Below are 25,701 nucleotides of genomic sequence, written 5' to 3' on the forward strand. Positions count from 1 at the left end.
TAATGGACAGTTGTCCAATAATGGACAGTAATTGAGAATACTGTAAGTATAATGGAAGTGAATGCTGCAACCTTTCATGACAAAAACTGTCTACAAATTTCTATAACCAACATCTCTTCATCAGCTCAGCACTTCTCTTTACATAATAAAGAAAACAGAAGCAGAAACAGATTTTCATTTATAATTATTCTGAAGCAATAATTTCTAATCTCTAACAATTTCTTTCTAGAGAAAGACTAAAGTGGAAAACCCAGGAACAGTGATTTAGCTTTAAAGGTGGGAATACTCGCTGCTTGCTTCTTCCACAATGTGACTGAACAGGACTGCGTAAACTTCAGTACTGTACATTCACCGTTCCCCTTCTGCAGGCTAAGCAGCATCAAAGGACTTGTAAGCTCTGACTCTCCCCTATCAAGCTCTAGCAACTCCAGCAATTATTTTAATGTTTCTAAGCACGCCCCAAAATCCCATTCTCTTCTTCCAAATAATTATACCTTTTCCCAGCAATATCAACACAGGAGTGAAGTATTCTGAAGCAGATTTTATTTCACGAGCCTTAGAAGTTCTAACAGATGTATGCCTATTTTTCCATGGAGCTCAAGGCTGAAATTCATTATCTATACCCAATGGTTTGATGGAATTTATAATTTTTGAAGAAATCAATCTCATTTTCTCTCAACATCCACTAAAAATATTTACCCATATTAGTCATAATTTATTACTCATAGCTATCAATAAAAGCATTATGGATAGCTATACGACTATGTTGGATACTGACATTAGCTGCAAGATTTGAGGTCAAGCTATATAGACAGATTTTTCTTTTTTTTTTTTTTTTTGCTTTATTGTTTAAAACCCCATTTTTCAAAAAAACTCACCAATTAAAACTAGGATTTCCAAATGCCTACAGGCTATATGTAGGCAATTTCAGGCAGAAACTGTATTTTGCCAGTACAAAAAAAATTGAATATAAAACAGGAGCATTGTAAATTTAACAGTGAAGTCATCAGTCTGCACTGTAACCCGCTAATTTATAGATTGGAGCTTCCTGTTTAAAATTGTGTATTTACTGTGTCAGTGGAATATAATGGCAGACTCAAGATCACTATGCAGGGAATTCATTCTTTGCAGAATGCATTTCTGCAGCCAAAAGACTGTGCAAGTATTTTCAGCTAAAATCAACATTTGGCTCTCCAAGCAATGGGACTTTCAGAACAAGCACAAGTTGACTACAGCCAAAAACTCTGCAAGAAAATACAGAGAGAAGAGCATGACCCAATTCTGTCAAATTCTGTCAACTTTCTGTCCAGAGATAAAGAATATACTCTAAAGTCCTAATGGCTGAAATCTGAATAAGATGAAAGATTAATCACTTGTAGAGTAGAACTAGGATAAATCACTTTCTTATTCCCAAAGGATTACAAAATTAAAGCTACTTCCATTACTGTATATCAAGGCAGCAAAAAGATCACTTCTTGTTATTTGTGATAAACTACACAAAGAATCGGACCTTCTGTTCTGCTTAGTAAACACTGGTTTTATTGACTGCAATACTATCATTGTTCCTTCCTTAATAAGACAAGAGACACTAAACACCAGAATCAAGACTCTCATCTCAGGTACCACCAACAGACATGAAAAGCTCACCAGTCTCTGTATTCACAAGTTCTCATAACAGAGGAGAAAGTCCATTCTCCATTTACCTGTCCTTCGTTTTTATTTTTATGTAAATTAATGGAATAGACCTGAAAAGGTTATGATGATGCAAGTAAACTAGACTGACAGAAGCGCAAACTAAAGAGTTTTTCCTGGTGCTTACAGATGCTGTAATTCCCTAACGTCTACAGAGACAAGGAATAGTGACTTATGAAGGTTTTAGGGAAGCTTACAGCCTGTTTCCACAGCTGACAGAGATTACAATCTAATGTCCAAGACCAACACTACAAATCTCTTCACAACTCTGCCCACATAGACCAGAGTATCTGAAGACAGTTCTGACACACACCTGCATTAGTCTTTAAGATTATGCCTGACTTCTAATTACACAGAAGTAGTGTGGAACCTCCTAACTCCAACATGCACACTTTCAGTAAAGAAAGACTAAAGTGTCTGTATAGGCAAGAACAGAACATTTGCATGTTTCATTGAGATTCACTGAGCTTTCATCTGCACAGGAAGATTAAAGCTTCTCTTTGTTCCCTTTCTGCCCCAGTAACAAATTACATTCAAGATGAAACGTGGAAGTAACCAGAATATATAAATAAAGAAATTGTCATTACAGTTTCATTATTTCAGTTGAACATATAACTCTATTTCAGAAGAATTCACTATCCACCACAAACTGATACACAGATCTGATGAGCAAATGCATTTTTAAAATACAAGTTGAAATATGTTAAATAGATACATGCTAATTAATGTGGTTAATAAATTACAATAACACCAAGAGATAATTTTTCAGTTCAATACAGCATTTCATGTTTACACTCACTAGTTCTACTAGTACAGTACAAGAAATGGAGTCTGTCTACAATAAAAGCTTTTTGTGGATAATGACATAATAATAATGTTTTAATAACAATGTTTAAAAACTCTTTCCTCACTCATACAACAACTGAAAGTTTAAATCTAGGATTCAGAAGACTCACTTATTTCAGATCTTAGAAATCCTCATAAAGCAGAGAAGAGGGGAAGGAAGGAAGTGTCCAAATATTTTATAAGCTTCAGATCACAGCAGTGAGTCTGCTTACTAACAGACAAGAGAATTCACTTGCTCAAAAAAGTAATCCCACAAAGTTCATCAAGCAAATGCTTGTAACCTATTTACTAAACACTAGAAAAGCAGAGTAAAACAGACCGCAAGTTAAATTTTCTTACATTGTAGATACAAGACATATGTTAATTTCCTGAATGCTGTTGAACTGTCTTACAATTCTGATCCTATCTTCTGATTTTGTATTTCCATCAAGTCTTCGGTAATCTAGCCCAGATGCCATACAGTATTGTTCCAGCACATCTAGCAACTGTGTGGAAAAAGAAAAAAAAAATAAATTAAGTGCTTACTATTACCTTTTTAATTAATCACAAAGGCCATGTTTCTCAAATATATTTTAAGTAGACCAAGCACTGAAAATGAGAGTAGACCTTCAACATTTTGATATAAACATCCTTGACTCTTTAGCTGATTCTACCCTACTCAAGGTGATTAACGTTGGTCTGCTGTGGTCTCACTGAGTCCTCCAACCCTGGCTGCCTGTCCTACCTCTAAGTGATGCTGAATCAGTTCAACCCAATAAGCTGGCAGGCAACTTAAACAGTTTCATACCATCTTAGCAAGTTATGATGACTTGAAATACAGTAAATAACCACCGGATCCAGCACAGAGAAACACACTGATATGCACAGTCAGAGTTCAGAAGGATAGAGTAAAAAACACTGCAGTAACAATTGGTCAGTCTGGTCTTGAGCACCGTGAAGCACATGGGCATTTTACTAGTGTATTTAAATATTAAACTTGCAGTCACCCTTAAAGCCACAAAATTATTAAATATTTAAGACTCTGAACTGTCATTCACACTGTTATTTTTTAATACTTTTTAGAGGTATCACTACAAATATTTAAGTAAAGAAAACCTTATTATAGGTTGCACCATTTCAGGAAACACTTTACTCCCTAATAAGAAAATCAAGAAGCAAGTCCTTTAAAAGTAATGTGCACATACACCTCTTGCTCCAATTAAAATCTGTTTTAAGTTCAACTGGTGTAATAAAAGTGTCAGGGCTGAAGTCTCATCACTGCTGACGGTGAAAAGGCAGTAGAACAGGGGAAATCTAACTACATTCAGTGCTAATGCAAAGGTTGTATGACACTTCAGTTGTACTTTGCTGTGATATTGCTCTAACTCAAGACATGCCAACTGAACCTGAAGAAATAAAACCATTTCAAAAAGCTCTAAGGAAGGCAGCACAGTGCTACATTTGTTTTGCCATCACCGTTTTCACGATGAGATAACGTAAAGTTTCAATGTGCCTCTGCAGTATGGCACACTGTTCTCATCACTATTTCCCATAGTACAGAAAGAAAGGAAATAGGGTTGACAGCCACCACCTCAGTGCTTTAAGCTTCAGAATTTACTGCTGCAGTTAATTGATAAAAATCTTAAGAGCTCACCTTTGTGGAGAAGGAGAAAAGAAGAACTTTATCCTTGTTTTTTTGGAAGTGATTTAAAAGCTGCTGAAGGACCTATAAATGAACCACAGAACGCAAATGAAGTTATTCTAACTACCGGTTAAACACACACTTGTGTTTTCAACCTTTTAAACAGTCTACACTGAAATTAATTGTTTGCAACGCCAAACAGAGGTATAACAAAAAACATTACTAACATAACAAATTTGTCAAAGGAGATGCTGGACCTATGCATTTTTCAGTGATCTACATGGAAATCCTGCTGTGAAATGAAACCATATCACTAAGAGGTAAATTCAGAAACCCCTTCTGTCAGTGAACAGACTGCAAAAAAATGTTACTTATCTCACATGCTTGCTCAGCTTGTAAAGTTTTGCATTTAACAAATGCACACAGTTCCCCTGAAAACATGAGGGTCTGTTTAAGTTTTCTGTACTACATTTGAGTTCAGAATTTCTTGGAACTTGTCTTCTTAAAATAATCAGCGAGATATATGCCCCTCCCTGCTCCCATTCTTATCTGTTGCTCTGTTTACAGTAGGATCCAGCTTCCCAGACTTTGCACAGACCATGAAATGCCAATAATCTGCCCACACACAATGTTCTTCTGGTGGGGAAGCAAATAATCCAGAGCCTTATGTATAATAGTGATACTGTTATTTTCAAAAGAAGCATGTCCACATCTGGCAATGCCAGCTCCAGAGTACCACGTAGAAGGAACACACAAAGGGGAAAGAGGAATTTTCTGTACCACGTCTGTAGTTGTCTCACACTGGGCAATAAAAGTTTTAAAAAATATATTTATTCAGTGATAAATACATAACCTGTTAATCAACAATGATTTCACTAAAAGCCCAATCAATCTTTGACAACCAAAAAATGATGTTTAAAATAATTTTACAGTTCCAGCTAATAGCTAGAATATGAAATAGTAATTATAGATCACTTGTAAACCCTTTTCCATATGTTAGCCAATCAGTACAAGTGAAAACAAGATACAAACAGGATAATCTTTGCCTCATTTCATTGTACAAGAACATATAAGCCAGGACTTGTTTTACTGGGAAAACGTCCACATCGAGTAACTCAACAAGAGCTAAACAACTTACATTTGCATTCTGTTTAGCGACGTTAAGAAACAGAAGAAAAACAGTAACATGCTTTTAATGTAGAAGGAACTTGGCTACCGCATTACTGTTATTAAAATATAGGTCAAATAATGAATTTCCTATAGGAGAACACACAAACAAATCCACTCATTTTGTTTAAGTAAAATAGATCAATGTCTTGCCCATTGGGATTTTAGGTATTCTGGAGTAAAGAACAGCTCTGACAAAAACAGAAAAGTAATGAATGGTTTTGCACCAAAGAAAAATAAATTCTATGCTTGTGCACCAGAGTATTATCCTGAAAGTTGTTAGCTTGAAAAAGAAATACTCGATCATACTCAAGCAAAACTAACATGCTCTTTGTTGGGAGTACACATGGATTTAAGTGTGTATCTCCCCCTTATTACACATTTGTCTGACTACAGTTGTCTGACTGTGATGAAATTTTACCTGTGACATTTGAGAATACCTTGTTTGTGCACAGGTGTCCAAGTTAGCCTACAGTGTTTACAACCCTTCAAAACTATGTCTGCCTGGGTTAGGGTTGCATTAGGGTTATATTTAATGGCAGAAGTTTCTATTATTTGCAAGGTGATCCAGCAGACTTCCATTTTCCCACTTAACTAATAACATGCCAGACAAAATAAACAAATCAATCCAATACAGTTACTGCTGAGAGATTTATACTGAGAACAGTATTCTAAAACTCCACAAATTAATGTCTTTGGAAATATTATGTGTGGTTTCAAAAAAATAAAAAAAATAAAAAAATTAAGTGCCCTTTTCATTTAGAAAGCCCATAGAATGTCTCTGAGCCAAAATTTTAATAAAACTGTAGAAACACTCAGAAAAAGTAATAATGAGAATTACTGCAGGCTTTTAAAAACTACCCTCATTCATCTTACTTCTTTTCCAAGCAGTCCTCGATACTTCTGCGTGGACAATCTGCAATCTTTGTGTTTCAAAAGCAATGGAATCACTTGTCCTTACACTTTGCAGGGCCCTGCTGTCTCGCATCATGATAGAAAAATGGTGGTTTCCAAATAACGCAGCACACTTAGTTCATTTCATTTCTCGCATATTCAACTACTTCCAAGTTAAAATTCTAAGCATTAAATTAACCTTGCAACAGCAAGTGTAAGCTTTCTGAAAGCCTAATTCTTCTGAAAACTGTGTGTACTGCGGTATGATTGCAAAAGAGGGGATAATTCTATAAAAAAAGCTGAAGCTCAGATCATACCACTGTGTATGACCCAGCTCCCACTGTAATGAGGACATATTAGTCATCGGTGTGATATCAATGCTTATATGTGTACATTTGGATTATAGGGACTGTTTTTTCCAGGCTCTTTTTAGAATCTTAAATTCAGAACAGAAAACCTGAGGACCTTTTAAACGAAATATCTGCTAAATCACTTTGCTTCCAGAGCATAAAAACCCAAATCACCCCAAACAGCTTCTGTTTTAAAATTCAGGGCAGAAAATAAAAGTGAGACAATCTTTTCTCACAAGACAAACCCCCAATGTAACCAGGAGAAAAAAAAAAAAAAAGGCCACAACACCAGTTGAGTATGAACTGATTTTTGACGTAATAATTATTCTGAAGTAAAAATTAATGGATTCAAAAACCTTGTTTTTCAATGATGGCTACTCGGCCCATTACATAAAACATCTCCTTCCAGGCATAGAGATACCATCACACAGTTCAGAACATTCTGTTTTAACTAAGTTATATTTCACAAACTGACACAAAATTCAAGTTCTCCTTAAAAGAGAAAGTAGACTAGTTTCTCTTAAAGTAAGCAATTCTTTCAGTAATTCTTAGATAATTCTACCCAGTTTGCAATGGATTGAAATGGACAGTATAGATTTCTAAAACAAAGCATTATATATACAAAAACAGAGGTAATCAATGGTGGAAAACAACAGGTCTACTGGGCTGTCATACATGCAGCACTTGAAGTAAATGCAGCATTCATAAAGTAAAAAACAAACCAAACAAGCAGAACGCCTCACAATAATACAAGGTCATGAGTTCTTACGCTGGAGGAAAGAAAGGTCTATATTGCTTCGTACCTTTGCCTACTACTACTGCAGTGTAGGGTCTGATCTGACTTTTTTAAAAAGTCAGAGTAATAAAATTTTCTATAAAAGAAATAGAACGTATTTTTAAAAATTTCCTTTCTTACTTTTCTACAGAAATTTATATTGCTCTTCTTATCTCTCATCTACTAAACATACTGAAGAAATACTTTTCAATATAAATCTTACTTCAAAAAACACAAGATCAGATTTTAAAATCCAGTTTCCTATGCATCACATATGCTGCACTTTTTATTTAAAAATGGAAATTCTATACACTACGGCTCTTCTCAAAAATATGTATTTATTTAGGGTTTGGGTTTTGGTTATTTTTGGCGAGACTCTGGGTTTCTTTGTCCTGTTTTCTTCTTTTTGTTTGTTGGGGTTTTTTTTCCACTTGTTTGGTTTTGGTGGTGGGCTTTTTTGCAATTCCCTACAATCCATATTAAAAAATATCTTGAACTAGTGGAATATTGATCAGTATAGACTGATCAGCTAAAAGATCAAAGATTAAATAAGTAGTACAATACATCAGAAAATTCTCTAGTGAGACAGGATGAAGATAAGCATTAAATGAGTCACTAGCAATAGAAAAAAAAGCTGGAGTAAACACCATGCTAGTAGCTCACTTTTTTTTAATCACATATTTATCATCCCATTCTACCTATATTTGGGCAATTTATCCAGAAATGTAAATTGACCTGGCACCTATCTACTGGTAGCTCAGAGACTTACTGTTTTAACTGTGTGGATCTCTTCCATGTCAAAAGTAAACATTTACCCTGCCTGGCACAGCATCACTATCAAGCCATCAGCACAAGCTCATTGTACTTACGAAGATCACAGCCTCTGCTCTCTTGACACCTCAGATATGCTCTTACTCTGGCACTGCAACAGCAGAATCTCCTTCCTTACCACCCAAGGCCACTGCACACAAGGATGAGAAAAGCCTTACTGCTACCAACCCACACAGCCACAACCAGCTGCATCCCTAAAAAGACGCTGCCGTCTATACTTTCTAAGAAGCAACTCAAACTTACAGTCACGGTTTGGAGCAGGTTCCTCCCAATAGGCAGCTCTGTAAGCTGCAGGCTTTAAAAGGTATATAATGTTGGAACCTCTATCTTAACTTAGGCATTTTTGCTTGCTTCTATTGTTCACTACTGTGTCAAGAAACACATAATGAAAATGTTGTAAGGCAGTACTGGAGTGAAGTAGGCAATAGCCCAAAGAGACAAATTTCTAGAGAAAGAAAATTCAGTTTTAACCAATAAATGAAGAGCTCTATAAGCACCACTGAGGATCAAGGACATAATTTTTAGAGGTCTATATTAAATAATTGCTGGTAGCTAATTTAACAGTAAGTTGACCTTCATGAGATAATTATGTGTATATAACAAAGCCAATATGCAGGCCTTTTACATATATGTAATAACAGAAAAGAAAGAAGACGTTGCTTGCACAATAAATAATAATAATAAAAATCTGTGAAGTGATAACAATCATCACTGTTACAAAAAAAACATGGGTTTGCCACTGCCTCCCCACCATTTCCAATCAGCAACTGTGAATATCCAGGTTCATAGAGAGCAAAATATGGTACACTCTATTCTGCATAGCTTCTCACCCTCCAGCTACTCTCAGCTCAAGAGTACTCCTAAACCTAATATGGTTTTCTTTTTAATTAGCTTCATTTGATGTTTGAAGGGTTAGAAAATGCATTAAGCACTCAGTACATCTTCACCAGTTCCATGCTACTCACAACTCTGTAGGTCCCTTTTGCATTTGTGCTAAGACACTTCTTCCAGGCAGCAGAGCCCCAGCCTACTTGGTCGCTTCTGTCCCAGAGTACCAACCACCTTCATGGTCCTTCTCCAAACCTTTTCAAGGTCTAACATACACTTTTTGAGAAGAGCGACTTGAACTACCCACAATATTGAAGGTGTGGACAAATCATTTAAGTCTATAATTATTTTGTTTTGCTCTCTTTTATTTCTTCAAATATTTCTGGCTGTCACTGAGTTGACGGTTTCATGGAACTATATGTTATATATGAACCCAACTCCTTTGACTATAATAGTCACTTCCATGGCCATCACTAAATATGTGAATCTAACATTGCAGGATATCTTAGCACCACAGACCACTTTTATCCAGTCTTTGCCAAGAGGCACCCAGGAGATATCTGCTGTGGTACCATCCCCATAAAAGGAATTATTAAAAAACCACAACTATTAGCTGTACATTTTCTTATATTCATATATTACAGCAGCAGATCTACTACTATTACAAATATGTATTTTTATTCTAAAGAACAGTTTTACCTTCATTTTTCCACTGTACTTTGGATCTGAAATTGTTTCAAAGGCTGCATCTTTGCTTAACTGCGCAAAATCTGGAAAACTGGAGAATACCTGGCTGCAAACCCGTTTGAGATGTGCTTCCTGGAAGAAAAGCAGAAAGTGTGAACAGGCATTAAAAATTAAAGCTATATTGGGGTACTGGTAAGCCATACAATGAGTTAAACAGGTTGAAACAAGTGATCTGCCAAAGTAACTCAAGCAGAAAGAGTTACGTGTTTTTATTAAGTTCACTACAAAAGCACTGGATAAAACATTTCCTGTGTGTTTTGGTTTGCTTCATTTAAAACAGAGCACCTTAATCTGAAATGATGGATTCTAGTTACTAGAGTAAGAGATGCCCAAAATTTCTTTTCCTGGGCAGACACTGCAATAGGACTGGGCAGAGCTGTCAGCTTCAAAAACTGTTGGCTTGAGGTTTGCATTACTCAACAGTTGGGTACCAGCATTTCAGTTGACCCTCTGGCATAATAAACTAATATGGGAATTACATACTGTCCCACTGATATGACAAAAAACAATATGAGAAATGCATGAAACTGTTCAAAAGTGCCATAAAGCTCCACGCTATAATCTGGGTAGCTCTGAAATGACAACACACTTGAAGTCTACTTTTCCAGACGAGCAGAAAATATCTCATCTCTCACCCAAGAATAACACTTCCAATGGACCTTAATACTGAAGATAAGAAATACTACAAAATATCAGTTTCTTCGGTAGATTTTGGGAAAGGTTAATAATTATGTATGCTGTAAAAGATAATAAGACTCAAAATACTCATATATTGCTATTTCAGTGGCTGTTTAAACTCTCAAATGTTAGTACAACAAAACCTACACACATATATAAAAAAAAATAACACCAAAACGCTGAAAACATTTGGCTGCATACAGCGTATAAGGCCCTGGACAGTAACAGTAAAACTTCCTAAAAAGCAAAACTGCTTTAGTGGAACAAACTTGCCAAAATTATCTAGGATTTTCTCATTTCCATTCCTTTGTGGCTTCTGAGAGGAAGTGGTAACATTCCTAAATCCCTTTGCTTATTTTTGGATCCGAAAGACACAAGCATTTTTAAAAACTCTGCCTTTTGTTGGTCTTGTAGTTTACCTGCCACAGTAACAAGATAAACTGATAGCTTTCTTGTCAAGCATTTTCTATTAAATGGTGTTTCTCATTATTGAAAGAAGTTCAGCTCTGAATATATAATACAAAAGGGAAAAAACCCTACATTCTAATTGCCTATTTATTTGCACAAAGACATTCCTTTTACTAGGCACTTGGTATTAACGGAAGATAAATGGCACTATTAGAAATCACTAGAAACTACTCTTCTTGCTAAAGCTCTCCAAAGTTTCCGTAACCACTATTTTCAGACATGTATCTGAACTAAATGAACTCACTTTTGTGTGACATTTCTATCTACAAGGGCTGCATCCTGAATTACTGAATGGAAAACAGTTTTTTAAAAATCTCTTAATTTCAGTTAATTAAGACTCAAAAAGGACGCCTGCAACAATTTTCATTCAAGAACTTTCATCCCATTTTACAAAAGTCCATTTTTCACATCTGAAACTAACCTGCTGCTTACTAGTGTTGCCCGTCTGCAGCAGCGCAGCATGATTTGCAACCTTCTGTAGGATTGTCAGGTAACTGAAACGCAGTGACTTAATTGTTTCACCATAAGTGTTTACCTACCAAAAAAAAAGAATTTTTACACAAAAAATACTCCTGAAATTAAGAAATAGTTTAAAATAATTGCTATTCTTACACAGTGTAATATATTAGTCATTGTGAGTAGTACTATAATTAATCCCAAAGAGATGTATACTGTATTTCTAACAAAAAATGCAAGGTTCCCCCCCCCCTCAGATTTGTGATCCTATTAATAGAAAACATCTACTCAAAAAAGAAAAAAAAAACAAAACACAGCTATGTTCATAGTTTGCTAAATATTTCAGATAGCATGATATCTACAGCAATTACTAACATAAACAAGAACTCCTCAGTAGACAAAAAGACAGTAACTTTACAACTGATTTAAATATAAATCCACACCAAAGCTGTTTGAATGACTTCTTATCCCATGACTGCTAAATTTACTATTCTCTACAGCAAAAATGTATTTAGTTTTGTAAACATCTCAAGTAACATAATGCAACTTCAAACATTCTACAGTACAGCATCAGCATCAGCTATTTTTCTGGTTAAGGTTGGCTGATTCCACCAATATTCATTTTCCTTTCCCTTCTCAAGTTACTAAATTTCACTGTTAACTTTGGAATAAGACAGTCTATAAGAGCACTTAAGTATCTGCTGGCCTGCCTACTGCTCTTCATGAATCAAATTCAACAGCATTTTGCTTTTTCTACAAAACATCATGAGAAACAGAAGACCGCAAAGAACTAATGCTAGTATCCATGGACTAAGAAATGGGCTGATAGAGGGATTGTTTTTAAAGATCCATAAGAGTGAACAAGCTACATTGTCTGGGAAAAAACCCCACTACACAAGAATCAAAACAGACCAGAAGGCAATATGAAACATCTGCTTCTAAATGTTTTAAAGACATGCTTAATCTAAGCCTACTGAGTGATACAGGCTAAACACAAAGCTAAGGCTAATTGAGTGTCAAAGAAGTCCAGAGAAGAGAGAAGAAATCTGCAAAGCTGTTACTAGTGAACAAAGTTCTGCTTTGCTCTATGGCTACTGTCATAGTTCTCCCTTCAATGAAGCAAAGCCAAGTGTGTGTTCAGAGGCACAGAAGGACACAATCCAACTGCAGACAGAACATAAGTAAAGCCCAGACAACCTGCTGGGTCCAGGATTTGCAGCTTCTGCACAGACCACCCAAGGCCCATGGGAGCAGCACACCTGACATATACTTGCCAACATCAACTATGTCACAAAATAACTTATTAAAGCAACACATCCAGAATTTACTGCATTAATAACAATCACCTGTTCAGGGCATGCAAAGCAGCTTTGCTGTAATTCTAAAGCACCTAACTCCATTATTCTTGTGATGTAGCCACCTATGCTTCAAGCTGGGATTTCCCTAGCAGGTGGCCTATGACCATGCAGCCATTTCAATCAGCTCTTCATTGGCAGAAAGTCTTCCCAGAACACCAGGAAGACTACGTTCCAAAATCCAAACAGTGCAAGTTCTTACTTTGTAACAACAGTTCTTCCTTTTAAGGCCACTCTTGCAGCTACAAGGCTCTCCTGCTCGTAATACTAAGCTTACATCCTCTGTCTCTAGCACAGCCTGGTACACTGCTTTCTGGAATTCAGTCAGGAAACAGTACACCATCTGCCAAAGAGAGAACACCAAAAACACAATTATATGCAGCATATAATGAAGCAGAAAAGAGCACTGCATCAAAAAACAAACCACAGGACACTGAAAATAAAGTAGCAAACAAGAACATATTTGCTCATATAGTTACAGGAAATTGTTCTACTACTAAATTAAAAAAACCCACAGATCTTAACACCAAAATAGCATGAAATTGTAGCCAAAATGTACATATACTTCTTTTATCCCTGCCCAGAATTCTACCAAGAGTATCAATGTCAAGCTACAAGAACCTGCTGTTAGGTTTCTATAAACCTTTCAGTACGGCTTTTGTGGAGGTGTGGAAGGAGGAGGGAAAAGTGAGAGAAATGAACGCATAATTGTAATTTCAGATTCCCCTCTGCTTTGCCCACTGCTTAATTTGCCCTTTCTTTCATCTTTTTAGGCACTAGCTGTTGTAGGGCACTACCACAGGCAGGACAAACAGAATAAGCAATGAGAAGGCAAGGATCTACACAGTGCTATGGCCAAAACTCTTATCCCTCTTCTTAGAGACCATGGGTGGCATCTCCATGACATCTTTAGTCTTAAGCAGCAGGAGACAGAAATCCCATGATCATTCCTTAACCTAGGCCACCCACACAGCAGCAGCACCATGCTGAGCTATAATAATACAGCAGTAACTTGAACATATACTCACATTAACAAGAGAATGAGAAGAATAAAACCTGCTAGATTTAGAAAAGCAATTGACTGACGTTTATGTTAATCTTTCCTTCAGAAGACAGTTCAGTTGACATTATTATACACTATGGGTGATGAATAAATACCGAATTTTGAAAACAAAAACATCTGCAAACTAATGTGTTTGCCTACTTAGGAGGAACACACAAATGCACATGACGAGAATTTATCAGAACTCAGCTATAGTCATAAAGTATTACCGCTTCATATAATGTTTACAATAGCATTAGATGAACAGGATTACAGACCTATCAACAATCAGCTTTAGGTTTGGGGGTTTTCTTTTATTTAGTGATTGAAAAAAGGGAGCTAAAAAACTAAAAGTATACCATTGCATGCACAAAATGTCAAGCTGCAAATTCAGAGGTCCCACATAGAATTTCAAGAGATTTACATGCATTGCATTGGGTTTGCACAGATAAGTACAAAAGTGCACATAAAACAGATGTGTAAATCACTAGTCAGAAGTCTAACTGAGCATTTTCATGCTTGATTAACTCCATTTCAACACACAATCATAGTAATTATGTGAACAAAGCACACTACATGTGCATTTTTTCCAGGGCTCTGTATATGTTCCTAAGTCGAAAAGAAAAACAAACATCAGGCATGATGAAAGACAGAAAACACACACAAAAAAAAAAAAACGAACAAAGAGAGAAAAGATATACATTCATTAGTATTGCATTTGAAATGTGCAGACATTCTTACTCTGTCTTCCTTTTTTGGCAACTGATCACTGATGAGTGCTTTGGTACGTCTCAGAAACCAGCCAGACATTTTTCTTGCTAGCTTTACCATGGCCTTACGACCTGTTGCTAGCTCTCTTTTAGTTGCAGTGTGTCTCTGGCCATGCTCCACTGGATCAGAAAATGTCTTCTTGAAATGTACTATGCTACCCAAAAGTCCTGGTACAGCCCTATTAAAAAGCAAAAGAGGGTGGGGGTGTGTGTGAAGGAATAACAGCATTTTCTTCACTCCAAGGCAGTCTTATACTTTTCCATTAATTAAAAGCATACAATAAATTGTTTCTGGCTAACAGTAAGTGATTTTAAATTAACAATCACTAGAAAAACTAATAAAACCTGTGTATATAAATAGAAACATATACTACTTCCAGACACGCCATTTTTTCATTTACTTTCTGTGATTCTGAAATGTTAAGACGTTCCCCTTAGGAAAAAGGCTGCCATCTCCGGAAAAACAGAAGCTCAGCAGACCAACAGAAGTTAAATGTATATAGAACCTCTAAACTAGAAGGCCGATACTGTTCGGGAGCCTAAATTGGAAGCTATACAGTCATGCTTTCTATTTTTACTGTTTTTACTAAAACCAGGTTATGCAGGTATTACAATTTACTAAATAAAATCTTAAGAAACCCAATAGCAAAAAAAAAAATAGTAATCATTGGCAGCACTACATATTGGAACAATGTATTAACATCAGCATAGTCTTAACGGACCAGATGCAATACAAAGTATTTTTTTCCTGATATTTCTATTCATCCTGTAAATCCTTATATTTAAGGTATGTTTGCTTTGTTCCTCCTCTGTAAAGCATTCCCAGTAAGGCTTCTATGTTTACATTTATATCTAGGGTTATTTCCACCTCTCATTCTCCATTAAAAGTTTTCTTGAACAAGATTCTTGCTTTGCAAATATGTGCACTTGTGCACTTTAAAAAACAGCAAAATATGATTACTTTCATCTTCCAAGAGTAGGTCAGAATGACTTAAAGATATCGGACAGAGCATCTGAAGTTGTGCAATGAGTCTCTTATCTACTGTGTGGAGGACAGAAGAAGAAAAAAAGCACACCCTTAAGAAAGGTAAAACATAGGGAGGAAAAAAGAAAATAATTTTAACTGCTTCTTAAATTCTCCAAAGAAGCCAGATAAGAGGAGCTCTGGAAATACTAAATAACTGGAAAATTCATACCAGGAGCTTACCTCCATACACATATTGGAAAAACATACTTACATTCTCAGAAAACACTGGGGTTTTTGTGGGGTGGGGGGCAGGCACTGTGGCTTCTTTTTGTTGGTTGTTTTTTTGACATAGATGGGTCCAAATCACCCACCTCATTCCCAGTCCCACTGTGTGATTAACATACAGAGGTGTTTAACCATTAAAAAAAAAAGATATTTTATTTACCAGTCCATAACACACCAAAGTTCTTTCATATTGTTTTGAAGAATGGTTCCAGTAAGACCTATGCGAACACCGCATTTTAATGACTTCATAGTTTCAGTTATTTGAGCTTTTGGATTCTTGATTCTATGTGCTTCATCCACAATCACAGCAGACCATTCTACACTGCAAATCAATGAGAAATATTGCATTAACTGAAACTACTTATCAACAACATAAACATAAAAAGTGAAGTTAGACACACAAGTAGCAGCGATTATTATAAGACACTATTACTTTTTTATTTTCCTGTTTTACATTGTATTATACTACTCAGTTTCCTTATATTCAGTTTGCTTAGTAAATGCAATTGCCATAGTTAACATAATGGCTAAACTACACAGCCAAATAAACAAACTACTATTAACTGTAGCAAATGCTTTCTGTGAAGAAAGTAGCTTTCAATCTCCAGAGCAATCAATCCAGTACATCTCACCAACACTTATTCCACTCATAAGAAAGATTTAAAACAATAAAATTAATAAATGAAGGTAAACTATCAAAACGTGTTTAATACAGGTATGCTTCACTTTGCCAACAAAACCTATCCAGTGTAACTAGAAGTAGATTGAAAGTATTTCTATCCGCATGGTTTCCTACATGAAAGCATCACTGAACTTCTTTAATATCTATATGATACCAAGATGGCAGAGAAGTTTTAATATTTTGTAATTTTTTTTTGACTAGTAGGAACACATCTAGGTGCAGGGACTGAAACATATTTCACAGTCAGTTCAAGCATAAAACTTGGTGGTAGAATGACTTGTATACTGTAATACAAATTTAAGTCATCAAGTCCCTAGGAAAATATATATTAACTTTATGAGAATGCTTCATATATATTAATTAATATTTCAGACAAAATCATATCCACTTTGATAATACTTAAAGCAGCAAAAAGCTGACACAGACACTTTTAGAAGGAAACCTCTCTCCTGAGCAGGTTGCAGTTAGATCATTAATCTGAAGGCTGATCTTGTGGCATTTTTAACGGCTGCTAAATACATTAATTCAAACCCGAGTTCCTTACATTCCTAGAATCTGCTAAAAATCAGAGTTTCTGAAAGAAGCCTAACAGATGAGCATATGCTAGCTCCTTCAACTTAATCGCTCATCATGCTTATTTATATGCATAACCGAGCCTATGTATTCTTATTTGTGAAAACTAATTATTTAAGAACAGTTTTTGAAGCCAATCCATTACTCTGGCCAAGCAAGACATATAGCCTCTTCCAGTATCAAGATCATAGGCCCAACCAGTCACATGCTCTGCAGAAACAGATTGGTAAATCTGTATGCTTAAGAAATGTATTTGCAAGCAGTCAGTCACACATCAGATCTGCTCAGCACATGTACCCACTTTCCTGATCACTGTCTATACAATGACCAAGCCTGAAAAGTTCTTCAGAAAGACAATGGCAAGAATTAGGATACCGCTAACGCAAGTCCTATCTGTCTTCTCCTGTCTGCACTTCTTTTTCAGATCTGAGCACAGAGAGAGATGGAGATCTGATTGTTTTGGTGATGGCTGTCCAGACAATCAGGACACTCCCTGGGACCTGGACCTTTCCCAGTGCCTAAAACAAGAAGATCTGCAGATCCACTGACACCATGAGCTGCTAAGGGCAGGCTTCTACTACCACCTATTCATGCAACTTGTATCCTACTTCCAATATGACAGAAGGAAAAGAGGACCACTTGGATCAGATGAGAGTCTTAAGTGTTCCTGAACATAGCCAAAGGAAAAGCAAAACTCCTAGTTTGAAAAAGCTGCCAGCTATGGAGCAAATAAAGTAGCATTTCTAATACAACCTGCTGTCAGAAAGACCTCGATTCTGCTAAGTCCATCATGTATTTAAAACTATACACACACAGATATACATTTTATATCTCAAAGTTTTTAAGATTCAAGAATTTCATCAAGCTGGTGAAAAGTGCACATAACAAAGAAAATACCTTTTTAACATTTGCTAAAAATTCCAGATGTTTTTTCTCCTTACACTGTACTGAAAGACAGAAATAGCATCCGCATATCTTTTAGCTACCACTGGTTCTCAGGGAGGCAATTCCTGCATCTTTTAGAGAACACTTCTTTAATAGGCTAGCGGCAAAGACTAACTATTCAAACACTTACTTCTCCCAAGCATCCCACTACAGAAACTTCAGGGTAAACTCCCTGAAGATAGTTAAATGGAATTCTCCTCTTCAGCACAGTGAGTCATTGGATTTAACAGCAAATACACTGCACAGAAAGAATTAGCACTTGCAAAGAACAATGCAAAATTAAACAGTTAAAATTCTGTGCTTAGAAAAATACATTACAATTATTACCTGTTAAATTCATCCAAGTACAGGCGAAGTACCTCATATGTTGTAAGGGCAACTTCGTATTTCCCTTGCTTGATGCGACTCAAGTCATCATCTTTTTTACTGCCATGTAAGACAGAAACCTTAAAGTACCCCCATGTATCTAACTCATCCTTCCAATTGTACAGCACTGAAAGAGGGGCCACTATAAGGAAAGTCTGCAAACAAATAGATGTTATAGTATTACTGGAAAAACTACAACATAGCACTTTCTCAGTAAGTAAAGTCAAAATCTTAAGTTTTACTTTACTGCTTTGAACAGTTTGAACTGTTTAATTCTGTCTTTTCAAAGCACAGCAGAAAAACAGAAAATACCCGGTAAGTCAATATAAATTCAAAAGTAATCAGTTTATTCAAGAGTATGTAAATAGCACAGAAGGAAAACACTGTGATACTAAAAGAAAACCCAAAGTGGTGCTACTGACTCAAATTATACTCTTAACAACTGCAATAAAACATAAGATACTATTGCTTTGCTTTGTTACAGCATCTGTATCTGTATACCAATAAAATGTTTTACAGCTGGAGAAAACAGAAAGATGAAGAAGATAAGCAGCTTCCTCCAATCCACAAGTCTAGTCATCACATAACTTCAAAATAGAAAGACCTGAAAAGGGTTTAAAAATTTAAGACAGCTTATATGATTCATTCATAGAATAGTAAAATCAGTGAACTGGGAAGGGACCTCAGGAAGCTTCTAGTCCAACTTTTAGGTTGCTTTCACTTTTTACGAAAACCTTTAAGCTTGTTTCACTAAAAGCTGTACCTTCTTGGGATTACACTTTGATTCTTTTTTCATTGTCCTCAGTAAAAATTCTGGCATATTATTTTCAATATCCTCACGTGTTCCTCTTTTGTGCAGCACTGCAGCCAAAAACGAAATGACCTTGAGAAAGAAAACAACTCTCAGTGATTATGAACAAAAATGCAAACAGAAATTGAGTGAGTTCCACTGAAAATAAACATTTAGGACAAAATCTTGGTTAGGATTTAGTGAGGTGGCTTTGTGGAGGATTGGGATTTTTGTTTGTCTGTCTTACAAACTGATCTCAGTTTTAATACAGGGAACCTGTGGAGAATTCTAAATTCATGCTCTATTTTACTCTTTCCATCTTATAAGTGGAAAAGTCCCAAAGATACAGAACAGACTATGAATGAGCAAGGAAAAACTAGAGATGAGGCTTGCCTCTTTAAGAGGACACTAGAATCTTAGATGAGAAAACAGAATGAAGAGATACTTGCTAACTATACTCCCAACACCACTTCTGCAAAAGGAAGAAGAGGTGTAAACTAGAGGTTAGATTTTTTACTAAAACATCATTTTCTGTACATTCCATTCCTTCCAACTCCTGCTGTTAACTTCAAAAGAGGTTCTTTCTGTTGTGTTTGGACTATATTGTCTCATATGCTTTAAAACAGTCGAGATGGTTTCCCTTTGATTACGAGAAGACACTTATCATGTCTTGTCTACAGCATGGACAAACATCCCAGCATAGGCTGTTCCAAGCTGCTCCCACAGTAACCCAAAACAGGAGGAAGGCAAAGAGATATCTGGCCAGAACATGCAAATCTGTAAAATCCACTTGGGATAAATGGTATCCATGGGGCTAAGTAGCAACAGGGACCAGATGCATCATCAGAGAGGCACCCTTCTTTTGAAAGATCTACAGGCCCTTTACTCAGAGCAGCCAGCTCCAGCCACTTTCTTTTGCAGCTGCTACGCAGCTGTTTTTAGCAGTGCAGAGGTAAAGATGTCAGCTGTTGATTTCTGAAAAAGAGAAGATTTCCAGAGCTTTCTCCCTCTAACAATAGGGGGGAATGCACAGAAGAGCAGGAAAAATACCCGAGAAGAGTAAAAGTAGATGAACAGGAGAGGAAACCCATCACACATGCAGCTGCAAGGTGGGAAAGAGATACATAGAAGAGAACTAAACATTTTTATACATAAATATTTCATATAAACTGAGGCTACGAGGAACTGCAAGTTTGCATATGTTGCTTGACATTAATTTAATTCTTTTGAGAATAAGAATAAAATTCAACTGAACATAAAATCTCCACGTATCTTCCAGATCCCCCACTTTTTATACTTAAGTATTATGCATCACAAATTTGTAACAACAGCAAAGGCTGTAAATCTTTGGTTCTTTCAGTTAAAGCTGGATGTAACCTAAAGGGCTTGTTAGGAAACTAACCTACTACAATCACATTAAAAAACATTATTCTACTTGCTTTCACCTCAACTTCAGCTTGAAAAGAAAGAGCCACACAGCACGGCCAATTTAAGCAAAAAACTGTTCAGAAGTACAAAGCACATTAAAATGCAAAAGTTTCCTAGACAAGTCTTTATCTCATAAATCATGCTACAATTCAAAAACAATAAGGTTCAGCCAACTGACAAGCATAACAAGTTCTGTAAGACCAAGTTACTTAATGACATTTAATATTTACTCTTTTATACATACTAATCTTTTATAAACAAATGAAATTCTTCTAACTTTATTCCCACTGCACTGCCATATTGAATCTGAAGAATGTAAATACCATGTTTTTATTAAAAATACACAAGATATTCTTCAAGACCTCCACCTTTTTACTGCAAACTTGACACTGTGATTAAAAGAAATAACCATCAGACATGAATTTCACACAGAAACACACTGCCACTGTGTGATAAACGTGACCAGGTCAGTGGAGAATAAGCTGAGATTCAAACAGTACAAGAGATGAAAGCAAGACAACTCAACTTTTACCCCTGCCATTTACTGCTATCTTATATACATGCTTCTTACTATATGAAATCAGATTATTCATAGTTCTGTGCAGAAACAAATTTCCCTAACTACCAAGTCTTAAACTACCATAGACAAGAAACATGGCCAAGAGTAGTTAATACACAAGGTAAATGGATGCAGTTTAGTTTTAATAAACATCTGCTAACAGACCATCATTGGCTACACAAATCCGTAATTCACCTCTAAATGCTCTACCTAGAGAAGTTTTGCCAGCTTAGTTTACTCACTCCTCTTGTCAGGTTTGCTACAGAACAATACTTTTTTGCACTGAAGGGCATCTGTCAACATTGTCCTAAATGGAAGAGCAACAGATGCTACAGCCAGTGTCTGCTAGTGAAGGAATGAGCTTGGATTTGACACATGAAGGAAAAAAAAAAAAAAAGAGAGGAAGACAAAAAGTAGCCACCATAGGGTTCAAGCTGCTAACTTAAACCCAGACAGATTAAAGAGGATTTTCAAACATAAAAACATCCTAATTTTAGTAAAATAAATAAATAATTTAGGCCACACTGATTCAAAGCACAATGGAAAAATCCAGCTACACTTTGTCCTTTCATCAATCCAAGCTGTATTTCCAGAAAAGTGATAGAAATAACATGGAACACCTAAGCATTTTTTCCAGAGATGGGAGTAAATATGTCTTTTTGTTCTTGCTCCCAGTAAGTCAAACTACTTGTTTTCAGGAAAAGGAAAAAGACATTTAAAGAGCTACAGTCAGATAAGGCCTGTAAGTACTTCCAGCATATTCCAGTGCAAATTACTTCATCATGCATAGGTAGCAATCCTCACAGTACATTCAACATAAAATGAATACTAACATTTTAACTACTGTAATCATCCAAGCACTAAAAGTGACCATATCCCAGTTTTGTGGCCTCTGACGAATGAATCTTAAATCATCAATGGATCCTGGCTCTAAGTGCTGTCCTGGACAGTCACATCCTGCCTCCTCCAACTCCACAATAGCAAAGAGAGATTAAGCTCCACTAACGTGGCTTTTCTTAAATATGTTATTTTTTTTTGAGATTTACAACACAATGCCAAAAAAACCCATGTGTCTCTCACTGTAACAAACAAAAAGAATACCTGTACTGTCTTTCCAAGGCCCATATCATCTCCAAGAATACACCCACTTTTATTAGTATAATGTTCATACAGAAATTGGACTCCTTCCCTCTGATAATCACGCAGGTATCTGTTAATAGTATACGGGATAAAATCACCATTGTCAGATAATTTAAAAGCAACTGCAGGAGATGGAAGATTTCGGTCAGGAAAATAAGGCTTTTCCAGATCACCATCATCAAATATCAAGCTTTTCCAAGGTTCTCTGCTGGCTTTGACTCTACAAAGTTTAGTTATTAGTATTTTCCTTTCTTCAGACTCCAAGAATGACACAACAGCAAATGATTTTCCATTCTTGTCCTTTTCAATGGAGGATATTGTTCCTTCATGAAGTTTCCCATTTTCAAGACAAGGGGCAAGACATTTCTCACCAATATGCCAATTACCTATGGAAAAAAACCAAACGCATATAGTGATAAACTGGCCAGATGTACAAAATACTTAATTTTGTCACACTAATAACATGTTGTATATAAATGTACCTGACAAAATGCATAAAATTTAAAAAGATTTTATCTAGCACTAGAATCAGAATACCAATTACTCTTTTGAAACAAATCCTGAGCTACACATAAAGTTCGTTTGCTGAAACACTGATATTTTATAAATATCTGAAAGTCTACATTTCATGCACAAAGATGATTTTCATCTTTTCATTTCATGCACAAAGAGTGGTACATATGCTGCTTGCAGAGAAACAGGAAGATACGAATAGCAGTGTATCAGAGTACAAGAAATCCACATCATACTGACAAAGAAAAACCCAACAGAACACTTCTGTCAGAAAACAAACAAGCCTTTCACTCTTCATAGAAAAAAAAATAGGCCTTATAAATAATAGTTGCATGCAGAGCTTTCCAAATCTGAACTGAGGAACTGTTGTCCTTTCAAGTCTGTGGAAACAATTTCTAACCGTCCCCTGCTCAGCAGTCCCAAAACAAAGAAAGGGACACATGATTCATTTCAGAAGTTTTATTGTTTCTTATCCATTTCTTGGAATAAGTTCTGCTACTTCTGAGAAAGTAACTATCAATAGCAATGAGAGGCACCTATAGTTTTTATTGGAAGGAGCAAGTTAGAGAGAATCTTGTATTAGAGCAAGTATTTATACTTCATACTTATGATTAATGATTGCACATCTTTCTGAGCATGTCAACACAGTTACTTTTCAGAGATAAGGAAAAAAAAAGAGGGAACCCTGATGGCATGAAACTCCACCTTCTCCCATTTCTATGTCTCAGTGCAAAAAACTCATGGAGAAGACAGACTAAACCATTCTATGGTTCTATTATTCTTTTCACTAGTTCCCAAGCTTCTCAAAGTGTATCCGCACAGGAGTATTCTCCACAATGTGTTAGTTAGATTGGTAGTAACTCTACTTCATTTAAAAAAAAATAAATTATATACACTAAAAGAAAACAAAAACATCCATGTAGCCCACTATTCTGCAACCAGCAGCGGTCGTAAGTTGATATTGAGTAAAATAGCACAAGCATACAGAATACCTCTCTTCTAAAATTCTTTGGCCTTAAATCATTCTTTTAGCTACACAGATTTCCTGGGCCAAGTGTTGTTTATCTGCTTAGCAAACCCCAGTGGACCTTTCTCTCAAGTAGCTCCATTCCTCATTCAACATGCAGATTTCCTGCATTCAGTGTCCTCTGACTACAAATTCACAGGTCTGCTCTCTAATACCTGTCAAGCTTTTGCCTGCTATGAACTTGGATCCCACAACCTAAACTGACGGCCCTTGAGTTCTTACACTACCAAGACCATAAACCTTGACCTCTACATTAGACTTATCATTTTGCAGATCTCTTTCAAAATGCTCCCAATCGTCCTTACTTGAGAAGTTCAGCCCCACAAGCTGTGACCTGTACATAAGCTGATTCATACCTTCAGCCATTCCCGCCGATCTTCTCAAAGACTTGAAGCTCAAATATATCTTTTTGAGGCAAATAGTGAAGTACAAAGAGCATATTAAACAAATCGTACATAACTAATCTCTTAAAGTTTCAGGTACTTCTACTGTCTCTCACATATGTCCAAATCAATGAAAAAATGCGCACGTGAACTCTCAGTCATCTGAGAGTCTTAGTCAATCAATTTCTCAAAAACAAGTAGCAAAACCAAAGAAACGAAAACAGCTATATACAGCACACTGTTAAATATGCAAAATAAAGTTTAAAATAAGACAGCATTTCTGTAATTACTTTCATTTACAGTAATAATCTGAAGTGACATGTGACATTCGTTTAAAGACTCTCAAAACTATGATTTAAGATGACAGTGCCTTTAACTAAGAATTTACTTGAGTTCAATGAGTTGCATATGATTTGTCAGAACTAGAGTTCCAGGTGCAAAGTGCAATAAATCGCACTGAGCAACAGTTTCAGCATTACCAACCTCTGAACCCAGTCAGGAATACAGAACAGAGGGAACAAAAAAGAAAGAAAAGAAAAGCAATGGTACTAAGGACATCATTGCTACAAAACCCCAGAAAACAATGCTGTACCAGACAATGCAATAATTGCTACTTTAACTAGCCTGATTAATTAACTTCTTCATTTTTGAAACAGAGCTATAATTTATGTAGGGCACTATCTTTAAAAATGAAGAAAATTATCTGGTATGGTTTCCTAGCATGGGTACAGTACACTTGCCATTAATGAAGAAAGCTAATATTTAAGATGTCTACCTATACTTAACTCTTTTTACCACAGTTGAAAAAAATGTGCCACTATACACAATATCTGCACTAAATCATGCGGATAATGGCCTACTGTCACACACTAGCTTCTATCAACAACTGCTCCTCTACAAAAAAAGGCAAAACTATCATGAATGTTTTCTAATTATTGAAGCTTGACAACTTAATGTAGAGTTTAAAGGGGTTTTTTTATACTCCAATAAATGACTGCAAAAGCAAAATTCAAGGATACTACAGAGTAAAAGATCTGCCCTTCCTAAATTGTAAGGCTTAACTACAAAGTTCATAAGTGATGGAGGCTAAAAAACTCCAAAATGTTCTTTTCCCAAAGATGTCAAAGCAGGAAGTTTTGAGTTCACTAAACCACACATTTCCACTTGTTATGAGAAACAAACTCAAAGCATGTGCTTCTGTTGAACAGAACCGATTTCGAATCTTCTCATTTAGTATTTCTCTGACACGTATACCACTCTACTCACGCCCAATCGGCTCAGCCGTGCGCTGTGGCAGAAGAGAACAAGCTCCCAGGGACCAGCCGCCCCGTGACGACGCTCCTCCGCCCTGTAACCTCCACACCTGCTCTCATGTTCCACCTAAGCAAACCTCTGTAAGCCCCTGAGCATCGCTCTGGAAAGACACAGCGAAGGTGCTTACCTGGGACATCATCACACATTTTAACTTTTGGCCATGCAAAGCCCGGCAAAAGCCGTGGGCGGCGGCTGCCGGGGGCAGGTGG

General features: G+C 36.3%; 1 protein-coding gene across 1 annotated transcript in view; it reads right to left on the reverse strand.

The window, feature by feature from the left end:
* LOC104548317 (DNA excision repair protein ERCC-6-like 2) overlaps nucleotides 1–25,638 on the reverse strand; it is a 54,297-nt gene extending 28,659 nt beyond the window's left edge. Inside the window, exons 1-11 of the mRNA XM_010194306.1 lie at nucleotides 25,620–25,638; nucleotides 22,217–22,641; nucleotides 19,102–19,221; nucleotides 18,300–18,493; nucleotides 15,933–16,094; nucleotides 14,492–14,699; nucleotides 12,911–13,051; nucleotides 11,319–11,432; nucleotides 9,704–9,823; nucleotides 4,172–4,243; nucleotides 2,878–3,023 (exon numbers count right to left, since the gene is read on the reverse strand). Of these exons, the coding sequence (XP_010192608.1) occupies nucleotides 2,878–3,023; nucleotides 4,172–4,243; nucleotides 9,704–9,823; nucleotides 11,319–11,432; nucleotides 12,911–13,051; nucleotides 14,492–14,699; nucleotides 15,933–16,094; nucleotides 18,300–18,493; nucleotides 19,102–19,221; nucleotides 22,217–22,641; nucleotides 25,620–25,638 (1,721 nt within the window). The remainder of the gene's footprint in view (nucleotides 1–2,877; nucleotides 3,024–4,171; nucleotides 4,244–9,703; nucleotides 9,824–11,318; nucleotides 11,433–12,910; nucleotides 13,052–14,491; nucleotides 14,700–15,932; nucleotides 16,095–18,299; nucleotides 18,494–19,101; nucleotides 19,222–22,216; nucleotides 22,642–25,619) is intronic.
* Between the last annotated feature and the right edge of the window lie 63 nt (nucleotides 25,639–25,701).

The sequence above is a fragment of the Mesitornis unicolor genome, unplaced genomic scaffold (assembly GCF_000695765.1).
Source record: "Mesitornis unicolor isolate BGI_N332 unplaced genomic scaffold, ASM69576v1 scaffold7531, whole genome shotgun sequence".
Taxonomy (NCBI): domain Eukaryota; kingdom Metazoa; phylum Chordata; class Aves; order Mesitornithiformes; family Mesitornithidae; genus Mesitornis; species Mesitornis unicolor.